This window comes from Xiphias gladius, chromosome 19 (genome assembly GCF_016859285.1).
Source record: "Xiphias gladius isolate SHS-SW01 ecotype Sanya breed wild chromosome 19, ASM1685928v1, whole genome shotgun sequence".
Taxonomy (NCBI): domain Eukaryota; kingdom Metazoa; phylum Chordata; class Actinopteri; order Istiophoriformes; family Xiphiidae; genus Xiphias; species Xiphias gladius.
This window is the reverse complement of record NC_053418.1, coordinates 17891652-17911780: the sequence shown is the minus strand read 5'-3', so window position 1 is coordinate 17911780 and position 20129 is coordinate 17891652. Positions and strand designations below refer to the sequence as shown.

Here is a 20129-nt window from a genome sequence, read left to right as displayed (position 1 = left end):
ATATGTCTGCCACACTTACTCATGTTTCCTACTCACAACTGAATGGCACATAAGCCGTTGCCATGATTTGCTACCTGTATCCACCAATCAGGGAGAGGGGTACCAGATCATTTTTGAAATAAATACAACTAGACAATGCTTTTTTCACAACTACATATTTCAATAAATGAAAAAATATAGTAATATCTAAAGTACCATTTTCATTGGCCAGACCACTTTATCAAATTCTGTGCATCAAGAACTAGAATTACCGCCTTGCAGTTGAATGCCTCCACCAACAATTCAAGTTGCAGTTTAAATTCCATGTCTGTCAAGACTCATACAATATATGTATTGTAATACAATAGTGAAGACTTTGAAGGAATTTAATGAAAGAAATTAAGTGTATTTTATCATAATTAGTATATGAAGTCTTTGAGTTATGTCCAAAAATGGGTTTTGTGAGGTCAGTGACCTTGAACTTTGACCACCAAATTCTAATCAGTTCATTCATGAGTCCATGAGAATGTTTTGAGCCAGATGACCTCAAGGCTTTCCTGAGATATTATTTTCATGACAACCCAAAAAACATAATTCATTCGGCCATGGCTGTCACCAGCACGGAGGCATAAAAACGTAAAAGCTTTACAGTGTATGCCACCTCCGGCAGAGCTATAGTTTTGTATTTTTATAGGGATTATGTTATCAATATCCTGAAGATTTTTTAATTGAGAAATCAATGGCCAGTGAGTAACAACTTAGTCCATTACACACTATAAATGTAGTCATGCCAATTAGAGATTCTGTTTCTTCCTCCCCTGGAAATGTGGAAATACACATCTGTTACACAAATTCTCATACTGATTTTACAGAAGCATTTTATACACATTTTTGTCTATGACACCTCTGCAATTGTTGTGTTGCTTTGCTTTCTACAGAACTTACTTAGCTTGAGGTTTGTCACTGTTAAAGCCAGGTAGGGGCTGTCTTCTGACTGTTTTGACTTTCACAGGCTAGTCCACATTCTCAGTGTGGGTATTTTAAACTATTTGGAAAAATACTCAGCTCTATGCTGTTGCTCATGACATGTAATGTCCGTTCAATCGTGCCTTAACAAGAATGAAATGTAAAAATTAAATAATCCAAGGCTGGCAGACAGCATCCAAGGGAAATAATTTGAGAAAATACATCTAGATATATTTGGCTGACAAAGAGCACTTTTGGATTTGAAGCCAATAAAGTTGTATTTTTAATAGCAATAAAAGAATTCACACTGCACAAGCATTTATAATCTCTTTAGGTAACAATACCTTCATATTGTTTTAGCACTGTAAGATATTTTCTGGTCAAAAGTTAATTCTGTTTGTCCTCTCAAAAATGAGGCCACAATTTGGAATCTTACTTGTCACAGTTACTAATACATTACCATAAAAAATAAGCCTAAATGCAGATTTTAAAGACCAGTTTTGGTTTGTAACTCTGTATGACTAACACACACAACATTAAGACAAAAAAAAGGCAGAATCACAGCTAGCAGCACACAGCTACCAAAAACTAACCTGTGCCAATGTTAAAGGACAAGAACTTTTCATTTCACCGTCACCTTTGTTTCCCTTCATTTTCACACATCAGTCTGGTTGTCTTGTGGCCCTGACTACATTTCCTTCTCCTCCCATCATAGTACTCACTACATTGGCAGGGTAACTGTCTCCATGGCATCTTCTGTTGACAGCACACCAGCTGATTGAGATGAGTTTATTATCTACACTGGGACAAACTCTGAAAGCAACTAGAGGTATTTTAGAAAGGCACTAACAAACACAACACTGTGGTAGTGATTTCAGTATTATTGAGTTGCATTTATAACTTTAACCACAGACACTGAACAGAAGACTGTGTTTGTGGATTACTATAGTGGTAGTCTGTATTTACTTTAAAATGTATGTTTAAGTGATTTTTCTGCAGCAACAACAATAGGAAACTGTGTGTATGGGTGATTAATTTTAACTGTCACAGTTTCTAAACTTTCCAGATAGTTAAACCCCTATTTAGAAATAAATATGTAAATTAGAAAAAACAAAAATTGTTTTATATATATATATATATATATATATATATATATATATATATATATATATATATATATATGTGTTAGACTTCAAACAACTAAAGAAATTCGATACATGAATCGATACAAAATACATGTACTGAAAAGCAGAAAAACACAACACTAGTTACACTAGTCCATTATTATAATAAATATCTGACAAATATTTAGTAGGGTTCCCCCTCCCCTCCCCCCATTGCGATGGATGATGAAATCAATCCATCCCGACGGTACACTGCAGACATTGCCATATGCCAATCCGGTTGACATCGCCCAATCCTAATAACTAAGACTGTCAGGTAACATCAGATGTTATTTTAACATCCCACTTGTTAACCAAAGTTTTATGTCACTTAATGATAATTAAGGACTTAAATAAGAAATATTCATTTGTTGACTAGAGCTATCATAGACTGTGTGCATGATGTGTGATGCATGATATGAACTATCTGTAATACAAGCTGAATTTGCTCAGCCTTTCTGAGTGATAAAAGTTACCATGGACCAAGCAACAATTCTGTTAGAAGATGCTAATAAAATAAATTCTCTCCAATTAAACAAAAATTTAAAAGTTTCTATAAAACATCATGTTGGTGATCCAACTTCTAAATCAATCAGCTCCTAGATCAGGGGAGAGCCAAGGATTTCCCATCATCCCCTGAAGTTTTGCAGTCAGTGGAGCAACTGCAGTGCAAGGTTACAAAAACTGCAGCCACCTTGGTTATCGTTGCTTACGTTTAAGTAATGTCAGCAAGCCGGGATCAAGTCAGAGACAAATCACAGGCTTTAAAAAAAAAAAAAATCTATCCGGCACGCCTTGTGCAGCGGTTGCCAGTGGTCGGTCCTGTGCAGGCTTGTCTCATCTTGAACAAACCTATTGTTACTACAAGTTAAACTTGACAAACAGAAAGCAAAATGTCTTTAAGATTGGTTACTTATTTTTCTACCTTTCTGGAGCTTTTTCAACACCATAGACAATTTATTTATTTATTTCCATCTGTGAGCAGCTCCTCCATTTCTTTTGTGCATTGTATCGTCAGAGAAAATTTGAAAATATTTAGTAACCATGCTGATACTTCATTTTGTCACTTTTCCAGTTCAAACACACAACATACTATGAAACTTAGAATTAGTATGTAGTATTTGGCACAAGCCTTAAATGTTTTCCCTCACTTACAGCCTGGACACACCAGATATCTAAAATGTGACCCTGAAACACTGCCTTTTTTTTTTGGGACGTGAACAATGTGTGGTATTTTTTAGAGTTTGTTATATTATCCATTGTTCAAAATTGTCATCTTAAATGTAACTAAAGCTATCAAATACATGGAGTGGAGTAGAAAGTACAATATTTCCCTCTGAAGTGTAGTGGCAAAAATGGCTAGAGCCGGCCCTGTAGAGAAGTCCCAGGAGCTTTTGTGAATGACTATCGCTAGCCCGGTGGGGTCGGCTAGCGAATTAAGGGCTAGCTCGCCAACTACAGCGATTCACCACCTAGCCCTGCGTGTCACTAATGACGTTGTGTCACCAAACTTTGCAGCCTAGGTATTTAGCATGGACGAGCGAGTCCCAGGTCATCAGACGCGCTGCTTGCTGGTTTTTGAATGGTAACCACACACTAGGGGCAGTACTGTCAGATGTTGAGGGGACGTTCATTGACCCATTAAATTACAGAGAAAAAAATCTCAAAATTTCCAGCTACACTGACATTTTCATACCACTTTTGTGTTAATTTCACTTATTCAAACCGTAAACCTAGGAGGCTAAAGGGTTTACGCTAAACACACAATGTTTAGTTTCTAATTTTTACTAAGTTAGCTAGGTTGCCTGAGTAACCGCACGGGGAGAAGGATACTGTGGCTATTAATAACTGCAAACAGGTAACTCAAATTATAGAAAATAAAATAGGCTAATGCGACTTACAAAAGCCCAGAGGTTAGTCGACGAGAAGACGCAGACTAGTTCACTGCGGCGCCGGGAAAAGGACCTAGCGTTTTTGACGTGACCTATGACACTCGCAGTGGGTGGTCTCCCCACCCGACTTTCTTTTAGTCTTTTACTTTTTCTTGTTTTTGTTTTTTTTTTAACACCCGGAGAATTTCCGCTCACGCTATTAGTTATTAGTAATTTATAAATTGTATAAAAGTCAACTCAGTCTTTCATTTAGAATATAAAGTGCAACTGGTAACTATAATTTCAGGGTTTTTTTTCTTTTTCGTTTCCTTCAAGATTTCCGCAGTAGGCGTCAAACCTTCAGATTAAAAGCAAGATTTTTTTTTTTTTTTTTTTGGTTGTTGTTGTTGTTTTTGTTGTTGTTGTTGTTGTTGTTAAATTTGTGAATACTATGCAGTACTACTTTTCATTGGCCCAAGAACTGGTTTGAGAAAAAAATAATTTAGTATTCTGTATGATCCACGTAGTTACGGGAGAAATTATATCTCAAAATAACCAGGCTTGTATATCCTCACATATTATTATTTATATCACTAAAATAGGAATTAGACGGTGTCTCATTATGTCTGCACTTACTACTGGTTCATCAGTGTCTGTGCTAGGTTTAGCCAACCTCCATATCACTGTTTTTCCTATGACTGACCTGCAGGGGGCTCGAACCATTTTTTTTTTTTTTTTTTTTTTTTTTAGAATGGTTGCAAAGCGCCTTTGCACAGAGTGATCTGCGCTCGTTTTCTATGAGCCCCCATTTTCTCCCTGGCATACTGGATGGCAGCAGAGGTCTTCGAAGAGACTTTCGCAGGGCGTGTCCTATCCCGCAGTCTAGACGCCATAGGGTCTCTCATATCAATAACGTACAGCCAGCGTTAACGTTTAGAAATTAGCGAGTGGGTCGATTGTATGGTTGCTTTCCTCATTTAACCGGCGAAGTTTTGATTTACTTACGCTCCTCTACGGACAATGCCTTCCATTAAAAGCTTGACGATGACTTACGACGCGCTGAATGAGTACGGAACGTTTTCGGAGGGGGACACGATAACTGGAAAATTAACACTGGACTTATTAAAGGAGATCACAGTTCAAAGCCTGTTTGTTAAAGTTAAGGGAGACGCGGAAGTGCGATGGACGAAGAAGCACGGCGATCGCACCCAGACATACACTGCACACAGGAGATATTTCAAGCTGAAGCAGTTTTTAATCTCAGAGGACTCCAAGGGTAGGCGGTAGACGTCCTGCTAGTTATGCATGCCTTGTGTAACCCTTTTAGTTACAACTGGCCACATGCGCGCCCGTTATAATTCCTGCCTGATTGTCTTCCTGTCCAGTGATGGTCGTTGCACGATGTGTCAGTGATTTTAATTACCGATTCATATCCATTACGTGAAAAGAAAGAAAGAAAAAAAAAAGCAGAAATAAATAAACAACTTCATTCCCACATTCAAAACTTAAGTAAAGGTACATGTCACATGACAAGTGTGAAAATTAATTAAGACTAGAGTTACTCATCGTGCAAAATGGCCCCTCCCTTTTTAAATAAATAAATAAATACACATACATACATACATACATAAGTAGATTGACATACATACAAAATTTATAATATATTTTATAGGCATTCATGTGCAAGCATAATTGATGTTATAGCTGGTCCAGTTTGAGCGAATTTTAACTATTTTAGGTTGTAGTTTGTCCCATGGCAGTGCAAAGTGACTAATAACTATATTACAGCTGTCACATTAATGTAGTGGACAGAATATACCATATTGAAGTGTAGGAGAGTAAAAAGATTACATTGTAATACTTATGTAAAGTGCAAGTATTTAAAATGGTCCTTAAGTTCAGTGCTTGAGTAAAAGCACTTTGATACTTTCCACCACTGCCATCATTACAATTTATGGTAGGCTAGTAGATAGTAATAATAGTAGATTGCTGTCAGTACTAACACCAGCATCCTTTCCTTTTCAGACACTGTTGTTCCCAAGGGGATCTATGTCTATAAGTTTAGCTTTAACATACCACAAGGGTAAGTACAGTGAGACAGTTTACCAAAACATAATGCCTGTACTTTCACAGTGTAATTGAACTTAACAAACAGGAGCAAGTAGCCCACTCCTTCACATTCTGTAAATTGATAATTGTTAATCCAGTTTTCAATTTATCATTAATCTGCTGGTTTTCCAATACAGAAGCATGCCTTCATCCTTCAGGGGGAGTCATGGGAGGATTGTTTACAAGCTGGAAGCTGCGCTGTCCAGGAGTTGGAGGATTGACCGTACAGTAGAAAAGGAGATCAACTTCGTCTCCAAGTCCTATCCAAACTTTCATTCTCTGATGGTGTGTAAAATGTTTAAAGATACACACACAAATCTTTGATATTTCACTTGACAGAAAATATATCCCCTCATTCTACAGTATAGTATGTGGAAATGACATTTTATAATGTAATTTTACAATGGGTGCCAGTAGTCCTTCTCTTTGATGCAGCAGTTCTCATGGGGCATTGTTGCAGAGAAGAAAAACAGACTATTGAAATTGAAAAATATAAGGATCACTCAGTTCATCTAAAACCACATTCAATTATCTGCCATTCTACTTAGCCGCACACAGTGTTTTGGTTTTTTGTCCAGCTTTGCCATCACAGTATAATGGAGGTAATAGGCCTTTTTCGCAGCAGACATTTCAACATGTTAGAGTAGGAAAAGCACAGTTGTAATTAATACCAGAGATGATGGCTATATTCCATTTACAGGTGTCAGTTTTCAGGGTGCAGCTATTGCATATGCTTCCTTACTGCTCTGTATTACTGGAATAATTAAGTAGAACACACCAACGCCATTAGCTTCACATGTGCTTTTCCTGCTATGAAAAGTCAAAATGTCTTCTGTGAAAAGGGACTTCAATTTGTACTGCTGAAATGTTTTGGAAAATTCCATTTAAAAACAACTCAACAGTAATGCGTCTTTTCAGAAACTATGTCCCAGTTACAGTTACCGGACAGTTTTCATAGACACTGTCTATTTCTTCTGTAGAATGCTCTGGTGAAAACTGCTCACAATGACATACTGTACGGTAGATGATGACATTCAAAGGGTAGTGCAGTGGTATTCATTTGTAGTCCTGAGGACCTAGATATCTTGTATGCAATGCACTGTATCGTCTTTATAATGGAAGTTGATCAAAATTAATTGTTTTCCCTTTTAATTGAATTCTAGTTACAACAAGTTGGTTCAACGAACAAAGAGATGGGGCTTTTCTCAAAAGGACATGCACACATGGATGTCACGGTTGACAGGGGGGCTTATGCCCCAGGTAATAAAATTCCTCTTCAAACATGGCAGGTTCAAGTCATGGAAGGAGATCTTCTGCCGAAGGCAGACTCTGAAGACCATTTTTTGTCATTTGATGGTTGTCACAGCCAACCGTTTGCAAAACGCAAACTACTTTAATGAAACATGCAGTCATACTTTTGATATTATAGTTCATGAATTGTCTTTTCCAGCTTATTACTTTTGCCAATTCGAAATAATTTGTAGGTACTGTACAGTCCTTTTTCATGAAAGACATTTGGACATGTCATCGCAGGAGAAGCAAGTCTATCTGATAACATCAAAAACAGGTGCATTCCATTTAGATGTGTCCATTCCAGTCCCATGGTATTGTGGATGCTTTACCTTTTTATTATCCAAAGACACTTCATTACAGCTTACCCAGCATTAATGCTACCAGTTATACCTGTGCTCTTGACAAGCTAAAATGTCTGTCATGAAAATGGTCTGTTGTCAGTGAAGGGTTTTGTAAAGCAAAAAAAAAAAAAAAAAAAGAATTTCGGTCAAATTTTAGGGGCTTAGGGGCGTTATCTAACATCCGTTATGATGAAAGTCATTAGTCAAACAATACTTTGAATTAACGTTCATGGAGTAATATGTAGGTGGGGTTTAGCATGTCAGCACTGTTCATATAATGTGAGTAAATTTTGCCTGAAAGGCACAATAAAAATCTTTAAATAATACCAATTCTGGAACAGGCATTTTCCTATGTGATACCTGAATTAAAATACGTGAAAATTAATTTAAAATATTTTTCTTTTTTTTTCCGCATAGGTGAAACAGTGGTGATTGTTGCAAAAATCAACAATTCCTCATCCAGTGAAATGACACCCAAATTCAGTTTAATTCAGGATGTGGTGTACCGTGCCAACTGCAGTACCAAACATGAAGGCGTAGTTATCCACAAAGTGGTTGACAGCTGTATTAAACCCCAAACACAGAAGGAGGTCAGGTGTGCAGTCAAGATTCCTCGTGGTCAGATGCAGACAATCCAGAATTGTGAGATTATCTCCGTGGAATACCATCTAAAGGTATGTATATAGTGTAACAGTGTATCTTCATGGTGAAGCATAGTAAGCTCACCCTGTTCACAGAGCTTTTTTAATTGATTTTGTAACACTGTTGACCCATAAATATTGATAAAGAATTTCCAAATTTGTCGTGGCTGTCAGGTGTTCTCTTGCTATTCTATTTTAAAAGTAAATTATCACATGCTAATGAGGTAGTCATATTTCTTTCTCAGGCATATCTGGACATCAGCTTTGCTTTCGATCCAGAGGTCAAGTTCCCGATTGTCATTTTGCCTCCTGATTTAGTTCCTGGTCCTCAGCCTGGCGTGGCTGTGCCTCCCTATCCAGCTGGGGCTACTGGGGGCTCAAGTAACAGCGACTTCCCTCCCCCAGCAGTGTCTATGGGTACTTATCCTGCATCCCCACATTCAGGCAGTTATGAATACCGAGGTGCTCAAAGGTATTCAGCACCACAACCTGCATACCCAAATAACCCATCAATGTATGCCAGTCGACCAAATGCGTACCCTGCTCAGCCAGCACACATGAGTGGGGGCTACAGTAACCCAGTGCCGCAGCTGGCTTCTCCGTATGGATCTCCATTTTCATCTTCATCATCGACTTCTGTGCTTCACCCTCCACCTACTGTCCCAACATCTCACCCCCCCCCATCTGCGCCAGAGATCCATCCAGCCCCTTCTTCACCGTATAACGTATCCGATCCTGCTCCCGCATACAACCTGCTGCCTTCTGCACCAATGATGAACACAGACTTCCTATCTCAATCAGATGAACCTCCTCCAGCATATTCCCTCCTTTTCCCATCCTCTGAAAAATCAGATGCACAACAATAGAATGAATCCCTAATGACTGAATCCGTAAAATACTAATAGTTAACGGTGCAAAATCAGATCCCCTAAATCGGGCTTACTTATTAGTGTCAAGATTTATCCGTGTTGTTAAATTTGAAGTGTGAATTTAATATGAAAAAGGCATTGTGTACATTATTTACTGTTTGCTTGTTGACAATTATATAGAGAAATAGGACTTTTGCACTGTATGTGATAGTTGTGTTCTGGTCAGTTGTCAGGGACCTAATTGGCTTTGTCCACCTACTAACATAATTACTCAAAGCTTAGTCATCAGCACTGTGTATTTTCCCTGTGCAGTTTACGTGCCTTGTGTCCTAAACTGATCATTTTTTTCAGCCTTATAGTTAATACCTACTCTTTCTACCTCCCTGTTCTGTGTGGAGGCCAGTTGAAAGAAAACACTCACTGTGTTAAGAAAAAACAACTTTTTATACTTTTTCTTAAAGCAGTCAACTAAGAGGCCAAATATATATTTTCCATTTATTTTACAGTCTGTTGACGTAACACAGCACTTTGCAAACCTGATTTGTTGTTATACTAACAAATTACCAGTGTTTTCTCTGTCTTGTAGAGTTGAATAAACAACTGTCAGGTAAAGTTTCTCTGTAAATCTCTCAGTGTGAGTGTGACACCTCAATATAACTACTTAATTATGTTGTTTGTTTTCAATCATCTCTTCCATTTTATCAAAGATGAACCCATTTCTTTATTTTTCTTTATACATAATTTGAAATTTCACTTATTCCAGTTAAATAGCCTTATAATTAACATGGCTCACATTTTACAATATATCTGTATATTACATAATCACCTTAAATTGTGTAAACCTGAATAGCCTGTTGTGCATTATACTGTTATGATGCATGGATTTCTGAAAAAGTATGTTGTAAAACACGTTTTAATTTGACGTGAAGTAAAATTGTAGGTTTTCTTGTGACCTCACTCTTCATGCGGAGCCAAACAGAGTTCAAAAAGCCCTCGAGTGTTGGCAGAACTGTTGGGTAGGTGCTGTGGAGCAACAAGTGGGGAATGTCTCCAATAAAGGACTTCAATCTGATTTATGAAGCTCTCAACGGAAAGGGCACTTTTTCCGCAGGAGATACTGACTACTTTGATTTTGACAAAAGACACCAAAGTAAAGAGTCTTTTCGTGAAAGCCAAAGGGGACGTGAACGTAAAATGGACAGAGTGATTTGGAGACGACAAGAGATTGTACAGTGCACACAGGAGATATTTCAAACTTGAAGAATGCTTAGTCGCAGAAAATGCTATAGGTAGGACAAAGAAAACTGTAGCCCCTTTGTTTTGCCTATTTATCTTCACACTTAGAAATAATTTGTTAGTTTAAAATTGTGAGTGTTAGTATACTTTGTAAATGATTTATAGTATATTGCACCTAAATGGGTTTTACCATACCTGAGGAACTTTGCCCTGTCTGCTTGTCAGGTGACTGGTCAGTGTTAATTCCCACCTCTTTTTTTGGCACTGTACTTTCCCAAAGGCCCCATCAATTTCAGTTCAGGCTTAAAATCCCAAAGGGGTAAGTAGGACTTTCCAGCATCTAGCATTAATACCGTGTCACTGTCTGTTGTTACAATCTGCTGGATTTGTGGACCGGTTCTGTCTTACAGGGACATGCCGACATCCTTCATGGAAGGATTGTGTACATGCTTGAAGCTAAAGATGTCCAGGAGCTGGATGTGGCCTTCTAAAGTACATAAAGGGATCATTTTTTGTTTCAAAGTCCTTACCACACCCTGCACAAGTAATGGTTAGCGGGACACAACAATGATACAGGTTATAACTTTGATACACTATTTGTATTTCTGTGGTACTTACACTGGCTTGTAGCTGATGAGAGGGAAATAGCTTAGGTAAGAGGTCACATGACTATAGAGACAGAAAAAAGGAGATAAAGGAATAGAGGGGTTGAGAAAAAGGCAGCAATAAAGAGTTGCCTCTTGCGTGTGACAACAGTTTTACACAATATGTGTCAGAACAAAGTTTCATGAAGTCTGCCATGGAGAAAATTCTAACCTAACAACTGAGTACTATGTTTGAATATGATAGGGAAGAGGCAGACAGCAGGAACTGCTAATTTGAGAGTTATACAATATATGAAATATGTTGAGAAAATAGAAGAAGTTGACCTATTCACCTGGACAAGGATGGCTTAATCAAAAGGTTATTGGCAAGAGAACACAATTTTCTTCAGGATTTTTAACTTCAACAATAAGAGGGATTAAGCTGATATGAAATAATGTGTGTTTGTATCATTTGTTCTAGTGTCCCCAGTATGGTTTGGTGGATAAAGAGATAGGAGTTTTTTCTAAAATGTCTGCTTACGTTAGCAGAAAGGTTTGCTCACCAGGCAGAGACACTCCAGCTTGCTTACAGCCAAGTGTCGATGTGAGACATGAAATGTAGTATACTGTCAGCAGATATCAGATATTTTCAACTTTGTGCATTCTTTCATCACTAAGTCAGATGGAAGTTGTTCAGGTGTTAATTTTAGCATGATAACCACATCTCAAACCAAATGGAAGTTATTTATATATGTACATGCTTTCTGATGCTCTGGGGCCTTCCCCAGCTGGGGCAGTTGGGGCCCCAAGTTACAGTGACCTCCCTCCCCCTGCTTTCCCAGGTGAACCTTATCATGTACCCGCAGGTTCAGGTCCTTATGGATACCCAGCAACAGATCCCACGCAACATGAAGTGCCTACAACAATCAGTGGCCACAACAGGCCACTCCAAACGATTTTAAAAACTGCATCTTTCTCAGCATCTGCAGAACAATATCAAGCCCCTACTGCTCCACCTCAGTTTTAACAGGGAGGAGAACTCCCATTATATATGGACCCCCTCCCCTCTCATGAAACTCATGGCAGGAGTGGATCAGATCATAAAAGCTGAGCTTCAAAAAAGAACACACAGATGATGAGGGCATATTAAGCTATATAATGCAGGGAAATATTTGACTGTTTACAAATTAGAAACTATATTCAGTATCTGTTTAACAGAAACAGTTATGTTTTATATGGAAGAATATTTCATAAATACATACGTGTATATATGTGTGTGTGTGTGTGTGTGTGTGTGTGTGTGTGTGTGTGTGTGTGCGTGTTCTAATGTAAGATTACCTGTCTGTGAAATAAAAATTGAAAATTGTTATATTAAGTTGAGTAAAACTAAACGGTTACAGCCCTGGCTTTATTTCCTAACCCATGTTCTGTTTTTTTACTGTGTGAGTGCTCTGTTTCCTGTGAAGATGTCTGCAACTGACTGGTCCATTTGCAACATCCTGCCTTTTAAAATGCTCCAGTTCCGAGCACTCTGAGTGCAGCTTTCTGACAGCCGTGCCTGGTTCTCTCCTGGGCTCCAAAAACTTTTTTATGTTGTGACTGTAGATGTAAGATTATTGGGCCTAATGGCCTTTTTGTTGTAAGTAGTGGAAAATTCTGTACATAGAATAATAATGTATCTTTTTGTAAACAGCACTGAAGTTGTAGGGATGAACTGCTATTTTATTTTTTGCACTGTTTCCTCCTGCTTTACTGTAGTAGGTTAGCTTTAAAAAATGTCCTTTGTTTGTTTGTGTGTTTGACCTTGGGATAAGTCAGAAATCCTTGAGGAGAAAATTCTTATGTTTGTTGTTTTGGCCTTGGTTCACCCTGAGCTATGCAGTATCGCATCAGTATATTTCACCATTTCACCTTTTGTAGTAATAAATTATTTCACTTTAAGTGCAATTTAGTATTCAGTCTTTGGTTTGGAGAATGGGAGGGAACAATCTTTTTTTATGTAGTGCTCCCACACCACTAGACGGGGGCCTAACAAAACATACTTTTAATACAGATGCTTATTTATGCATGTCAATGCACAACAAATTATTTTAGGCCCTTTAACTCAACTAGTTTTTCTTCTGCATGCGAGCTTAAAGTTTACCAGGTGGAAACAAATGGACATGGTTTTGATTGGCAAAGAAACCCTCAGATGTTGCACAGAGAACAAGTTACTGTAAGAGTTGCAGACCAAGTGGGAACTATTCTTAAATTTTGTTAGAGACTATAGTTTGAATCGTTCTAGGTCCAAATTTGTTTTTATCAAGGCCTGTCACATTCTTTTGTGGTGCATCATGATGGAGAAAAACATCATGTGACCATGCAGGCCTCAAAAGCTGTCACATTCCTCACAGTAACGAGTGGGCAATCCCATTCAGCTTGGAACACTGTTTTTTTCCCCTTATAACAGATTTATGCTCTTCAAATCTAATTGGTAGTCCATGGAGTTGTAGCACACTGGTAGTAAACACTTCTTCTTGGCTGCCATTGAGGTAAACAAGGAGTGTGTATGAGTTGAGCATATTTGTGGGGAAAAAACCCCCACAATTTTCCAGAGTAAGGAAAGACAGTAGCAGAATATGCAAAACACTAAACAAATGAACACAGCATAAACAGCAGCCCATATCAAATAGCCTTTATATTGACACCCTACTTACAGGTGAAGACTACAAATAGGAGTGGGCAAGAGTGGAACCTTTCAATATCCGTCAAAGACATCCTTAAGCTTTTTGGGTTATTTTTTTTTTTATTATTTTTTTTATTTTTTTTGTAAATTGGTTTCATACCCAGATAATTGCAAAGCATTTCAATGGCAATCGACGCTTTGAGAACCGTACATTTCCCACGTAAGGGTTTTTAGAAGGAATGCGCGGTCCCTCTACTCATCTATCCATGTGATGGATGCACAGAGGGAGGCTGCATGAAGTTCTGTTCCCGCCCACTTGCACTTGCTAATAGATACGAGCCGCATTGTCCCGGGAGACTCCAAACTGTCTCCGCTCGTCATCGCCATCGCCATGGGAAGACGGCTGCCGTGTGTCTGTTTTCTTGTCTTCGTCATTTTCCAAAGTAAGACAAATAGTGAAAGTTGTTGCCTTTTTTTTGTAAGTAAGCTAGCAAACATAACAGGTGGTGGATTGATTTCCGAAGCTGAGGAAAACGGGCCCAAAACGCTGTTAATTTAAGGCTCTACAACGTTAGCTGTCCAAACCGATGCATGCATCGTATTTTAAGTAGCCGAAATACACTTTCCAAGTCAAAGCAGCATGGATTGAGTAGGTGACTTACTAGTTAGGGGTAAGTTAACGGTGCTGTAAGTAAATAACATTTTTTATCTGTTGAGCCTAACTGTCTCCTTCGTCTTCCACCAGAATAATTTAGCTAGATATTTGCTAACAGCGGGGATACATAAACCCATTGAAAAATTGTATTTGGATGACGATAAACTGCTGTTTGCGGCTTCACTTGTATTCCGATTAAAGCTAAGTATCACCAGACTCTAACTTTTTAAACATCTGGGGTAATACTTTATGATACAGGTTTGCTGACCTGCAAAGAAAGATTAAATTGACATCTCTTCAGTGGAATTTGGCTCGACGTTATCTTCTGTCCAAGTCCAAGACTCATCCTGTATTACACAACTGGCATATTATGTACACTGTAAACACACCAGTATCTTACTTCACTGACATTAGGTCAAATTCAACAGATGTATTTGCTCAGGTCAGAATGTTCCCTGGTTTGCAGAATATATCAAATACATGTTTATATATGAAACCAGGATCTCCTGACTGGCATGGATTTGTCCTAAATTTGAGTTAGAATATTTAACTTAATTCATTTTATACCCCTTTATAGATAGTTCCCTCCCCATATAGGGGGTGGCTGAGATGTTTATAATAATGAGTTAAGATTCAGGCTTGGACAATGCCTCTGTTTTTTTAATTTCTCTTTCACAGAGGCGTCAGGCTTAAAGCTTCGGAACAAGCTGATAGGTAAATGTCTGCAGGTGCAAGAAGGAGTTTTGGGAGGTAGAGTGTCCTTGGGGGAATGCAACCCATATTCGCCGTTACAGGAATGGCATTGGCTCCCAGAGAGCCAGGCCCTCAGCAGTCACCACACCGGGGACTGTCTGACTGCACCGGGAGAGCAGTATGAAGGTGTCCACCTGCAGCCCTGCATCTTTAGGATTGAAAGTGACGAAACTGGTGGCGGGGCGGCAGCAGTGGATTCGGGCAGAGAGCCAAGCAGGCAGGCATGGTCCTGTTCCAAGAAAGGCCACCTAACTTTGTTAGGGAGGGGACTGCACCTTAGTGCCACACCAGAATCCACTTTGGTCTTCCTTTCGCGGGAACATAAGCAGGTAATGATATTTTAGAGAGGGAAGGTACTCGTCCATGTGACATTACATCTGATAGTACCCTAATCAGCTTATTTAAAATGTATCTGAAAAGTAGGGAGGAGATGTATATTGTAGATTTAAATTTTTATTTTATTTTTTTACCTAATAAAAATTACCGCCTCCTTTACAAGCAGGGCAGCAGGTGGCGGACACTTGACAACCAGACATTGTGCAATGGGAGAAATAGCAAACATAACCAACACCAAGACCAATCTCACCACTATCTGGGAAAATCATTGGAACCTGGGATTTTTCCAAGTGCCATCTCTGGTATACACAGACAGGCTGAACCATGTAAGGACCTAAAAGCATCTCACTAGCAGTAGTTTACTGAATGTTATCTTCCTACAGTATGTGATACTAATAAAGGTAACACACATTTTCTTAGAGGTCCGGCCAGTGGCTTTGCTAATTTAAACCCCATCTTAATTACAAAATTACATTGGCAACAATGTAAATACTTTAAATTATTGTTAACCATTTTTCAAATAACATTATGAGTTTTTAGATTGATTTCCTACTTTCTAGCCAGCTAATGGTATCAGGTCATTCCAGTGCAGTATAAATGTTTACTTGCAGAGAATTGGGACTGGATTTAGAGGACATCATTTACATATAAGAATGCATCATGTTATTTCCGGATTATTTGTTTATTGTCTATGAGCTTTGCAGTAGATTATAAAAAAATTAGGGAGATTATTAGAAAAAAAATAACTAGATTATTATATATCATTGTTTTGTTGTTTTGCAGTTGCAAGCAGGGACCATTTTTAAAACTCTTCTTGGTGATGTCTTCACGGACCCACTGGCATCTAAGCACTGTCACTAAAAAGCTTTACTTTGACAAGCTATGTTGTCAAAAAATCAAAACTAAAACACAAACAAGTGAACATAATGAAAAGGATAATGAAATTGGTCTCCTTTTTTGCATTAAAAAAGGTTGCTATTCAGCTGTTGATCCTCAAAGCTTGAATGTTTTGATTTCTATGGATTCACCGCATGGAGCAATTACAGGATATCCTTCTTCCCATTCATTGTGATGTTTTAGCTCTGTTAAGACTGCTTCAAAACCCTTGTAAGTTGAAAAGTTAAAAGTCCACGTGCTATGTCTGATATCAGCTGCATTATGTATCTGCCCTGGCCTGCAGATCAGATTACAACATGCCTGCTTTTAGCCTGAGGATGTAATTTAGTTAAGTGTGCTTTTGACCAATCAATATTTTTTCTCATCCTGGAAGACAGCCAGCCCCTCCATGAAACAGCATGGCTGCGACTTGTCAAGTCATGGAAATGCTGATTCACTGGCTAAAAGTTAGAAAATGTGATATTTGTGTCCTCCAAACAGGGGGAGTTCAGTTTTGGTCATCGCCTCTAGTTGACTTGTTATCTTTTTTCCCGCCACTTCCAGTGGAAGGTATAATGGATGTCAAGGTCACAGAAACGTATCCTGTAATAGATGGAACTCATACATCCCTGAGCACCAAATCCCCTGCAGATCCCACCATGGTTTTCTTCAGTATGGACTATGGTAAGTTTGGTAAACTGATCAATGAAATACTGAGTGTACTCTCTGTATGTCTAGTTTTTTTTTCTTTTTCTTCTACAATACTGTATGTAGCCTGACATAGAAGCTTCAACAATTTTTCTTATTCAGTATAAATGTAGTTACTTTTACACCACTAGGTGGAGATGGATGAATGAGAAACTGAGCAAAGTTTATGGTGGGTGTATAATGTTTGTAAAGGAGTTCCAGTAGGATTTTATTTGCAGATTCAGAGCCTTGATAGAAATAAAGCAAATGGATGAACAAGAATCATAGTTTAGAAAGAGATTAATATGAGTTGAAATGTGGAATGTGTGAAATTAGTGTGTTGCTTGGTCTGTATATACATGTGTACATGTATATATGTACTGTATATGCATGTATAGGGATGGGCTGGAAGATAACCATGCTGGTACTAAGCTCTTTGGCTCTGGTTCTGGGGACTGTGATTCTTATTCTCAGTGTTTACTCCAATAGGTGAGTGCCTAAACACACAACACACACGAAAGTAGACTTTTTTATTTATATAGATTGACTATTGAAAAGACAGGTGGATTAATTAATTAGGTTATCAACATAACATTAATTATTTATCATTTTTCATATCAGTTAATCATTTATCAATAAATAGCTAAAGTTTTACTGGTAACAGCTTCTGTAAGGCAAAATTTGGCTTTCTTTTCTGTTTTACATCAATTTTTAAATCCCTGAGTTGTGCTTTTTTTGTGTTTTTTAGTAATTCTTGTTGGCCATTTGACAACATTTTTGACAATTGAGAGTAATGCGGTAATTGAAAAGTAAGAACATGAAACAAAACACGTAGCTTTGCCCTGCACATTGGATACCCATATCCAATAACCCTAACCAATTAAAATGTTTTTTTGTCGAAGTATTATGACCAAAAAATGTATTAAACTCAATTCAAAAACATAGAACATAGTTGAATGATGACACGCTACATCAGAAAACCTTAATGAGGGAGAAAAATTATAGAAATATTGAGTAAAACATTTCAAAGAGCTCTGGTACAAAGTGAAATGTTGTTCCACCACCCACTTTCTGCCTTTTTCTGTCTTGATGTGTCAGAAGGAAGAAGGTGGTGTGTGTTTTGAAGTCATACACTCTGAGGCCAGAGGTGAGTGTTCCTGGGTCGCCGGTGCCTAGTGAAAGGGCCCCGCTGACAGAGCATGCCATGCGCCTCCCACACTCCTCCCCCACTTTACAACGAGGAGAAATCCTGATTGAGTGGAAGGACGGCACTGTTACTCCACTGTACGAGGCCTGAAGGTTGTACTGTCTATGAAGGTGCGGACATGGGTGCGTATGTGCAAGCAGGCTCGGTTTCTTAGGCAAGGGTATGCATGTTCTGAATGTGTCTGAATGGAAGTGTGTTGTGAAGACAAAACTTTATAAAACAAAAGGCAAAATAAGGTTGCTCTTGTCTCTGACAGTTGGCATCAAAATTATACTAAAACTGTTGATGTTGTACTCTAGGCTATTTCATATAATGGAAAGTTCATGGCTCAGTATCAGACTATTTCTGCAAGGCTTCACTGCCAGTGGAAGATAAAAGCTGTTGTGAAGCTGCCAGAATAGAAAAAAAAAACGAGAATGAGCTGGACTGTAAGTTTTCAAAGATACTGAGTCTGATTTCTGACTTCTGGTGTCAGAGAGTTGAGGAATTGCTTATTGGATGAAAGGACTGTGAAATAAAGCATTTTAGCATTCAGCCATTATTTGTAGACCTACTATAAGTACCATTTAAAAGGTTCAACAAAGCGACCAATAGCTTAGACCTTTAGTTGGATAAATACTTAAGAAACTAATCTTGTTTTCCAAGGCCTAAACTACTGTATATGAGGATCTGATCATGTAGTCCCAGTTTGATGTTGGACAATGTTGTGCTATGGAGTCAGTTCAAGTGCCCCTTTTACGTATTTGTTTAATTTTGAATCATTTAAAAGGTCTAGAGGCAATCATTGACACTGTGCTGATCTTTCATTTAATTTGATTCTCTACAACATATCACCATACACCTTGGCTCCAGAGACTCACAACTTTTATTAGGATTAATAGGCTATTTTAGAAAAGTATCATTACAGATGTGTTGCAACTTACATTACTGTGGAGTGTTGCAAGAAACACTGATGAAAGTTCTTTCATAACATAATCCAATATTATTTAGCTTTTATTCCATATCCTAGCTACTGTATAAGTTTCTGAAGAAAATCTTAACCTAGTTTACATAGGAAATGTTAATGGTCTGACATTCAGTGTAATTCAGTACTGTTCATTTTGTACTGCACTTTGCTTTGATACTGACCATACATAATTTTTTTTATTAATTTAAATTGTAAATTGAGCGTGCTTGTAATGTACTTAGGAGTTGAGCTTAACAGTTCATTCTTGACCTTGGAAACAGCAGTTGACAAAACAGTCTCCAATCAAGGGCCACTTACTCGCTTTATGGAGTTTTTGACTATATCGCACATTCTTCATCAGCAGATGAAGTTTGCTCAGCAGTAATTGAGCTGTAGATGTTTAAACTTTCCATTATTCTGAGCACTTCTCATCCATAAAAGTTCACAGTGAAGATTGTATGATACCATTGACAGCTCCAAAACCAGGTTCAGTGGAGACGGTTTTGTCCACTATCATTGACATTTTGTTTTTGTATGTGGCAACCTGGTAGACCACCAATTTGTGGTAAATTTGTTAGTTTTTTTTAACATTCAAGTTTTTTAAAACTTTGAACTACCTAATAAAATGGCATATACTGTATACCTGACTTGCATTGTTTTTGCAAAGTGTTACATGATGTGTTATGTAAAGCTTACGTTCTTCAGTGTTTGCTGTACATCAACAACCCCTCTCCCAGGGTTTAATATTAACCTGAGTGAGGGGGGAAGGGCATGACTGCTAATAAAAGTCACAATTTATAGTAATTACATCAAACAGCCTGTAGGGATGCAGTAATCACAGATTACTTCTCATCTGGAGGATTGTGTTTACAACTCAAAACCGAAGGCTGTTGTACTGCTTTTGCTGAGAGGCCTGTTGTTGGGCAGGTTAATTGGATCTATCCCTCATTTA

The 20129-nt window shown here is 38.2% G+C and overlaps 2 protein-coding genes, 1 long non-coding RNA gene and 1 pseudogene across 5 annotated transcripts in view; 3 read left to right on the top strand and 1 right to left on the bottom strand.

Moving 5' to 3' along the window:
• Window positions 1-4093, bottom strand: part of LOC120804667 — a 62111-nt gene extending 58018 nt beyond the window's left edge. The window contains exon 1 of one of the 2 annotated variants that reach the window (XR_005709466.1): window positions 4010-4093. This is a non-coding gene — a long non-coding RNA (uncharacterized LOC120804667). The remainder of the gene's footprint in view (window positions 1-4009) is intronic. The other variant, XR_005709465.1, reaches the window with a different exon arrangement.
• A 669-nt stretch (window positions 4094-4762) lies between these two features.
• Window positions 4763-9847, top strand: LOC120804666 (arrestin domain-containing protein 3-like). Its single transcript, XM_040154174.1, has 6 exons — window positions 4763-5255; window positions 6005-6062; window positions 6226-6373; window positions 7252-7348; window positions 8140-8396; window positions 8609-9847. The coding sequence occupies exons 1-6, from the start codon at window positions 5000-5002 to the stop codon at window positions 9227-9229; spliced, it is 1437 nt and encodes a 478-aa protein (XP_040010108.1). The 5' UTR covers window positions 4763-4999; the 3' UTR covers window positions 9230-9847.
• A 429-nt stretch (window positions 9848-10276) lies between these two features.
• On the top strand, window positions 10277-12079 carry LOC120804958 (annotated as a pseudogene).
• Window positions 12080-14011: 1932 nt separating this feature from the next.
• Window positions 14012-19817, top strand: LOC120805855. 2 transcript variants are annotated; one of them, XM_040156481.1, is made up of 6 exons: window positions 14012-14160; window positions 15051-15454; window positions 15628-15787; window positions 16902-17021; window positions 17423-17513; window positions 18123-19817. In XM_040156481.1, the coding sequence occupies exons 1-6, from the start codon at window positions 14109-14111 to the stop codon at window positions 18319-18321; spliced, it is 1026 nt and encodes a 341-aa protein (XP_040012415.1). In that variant the 5' UTR covers window positions 14012-14108; the 3' UTR covers window positions 18322-19817. The 2 variants fall into 2 exon arrangements, with proteins under 2 accessions (XP_040012415.1, XP_040012414.1); XM_040156480.1 differs by having other exon boundaries at window positions 15625-15787.
• The last annotated feature ends 312 nt before the right edge of the window (window positions 19818-20129 follow it).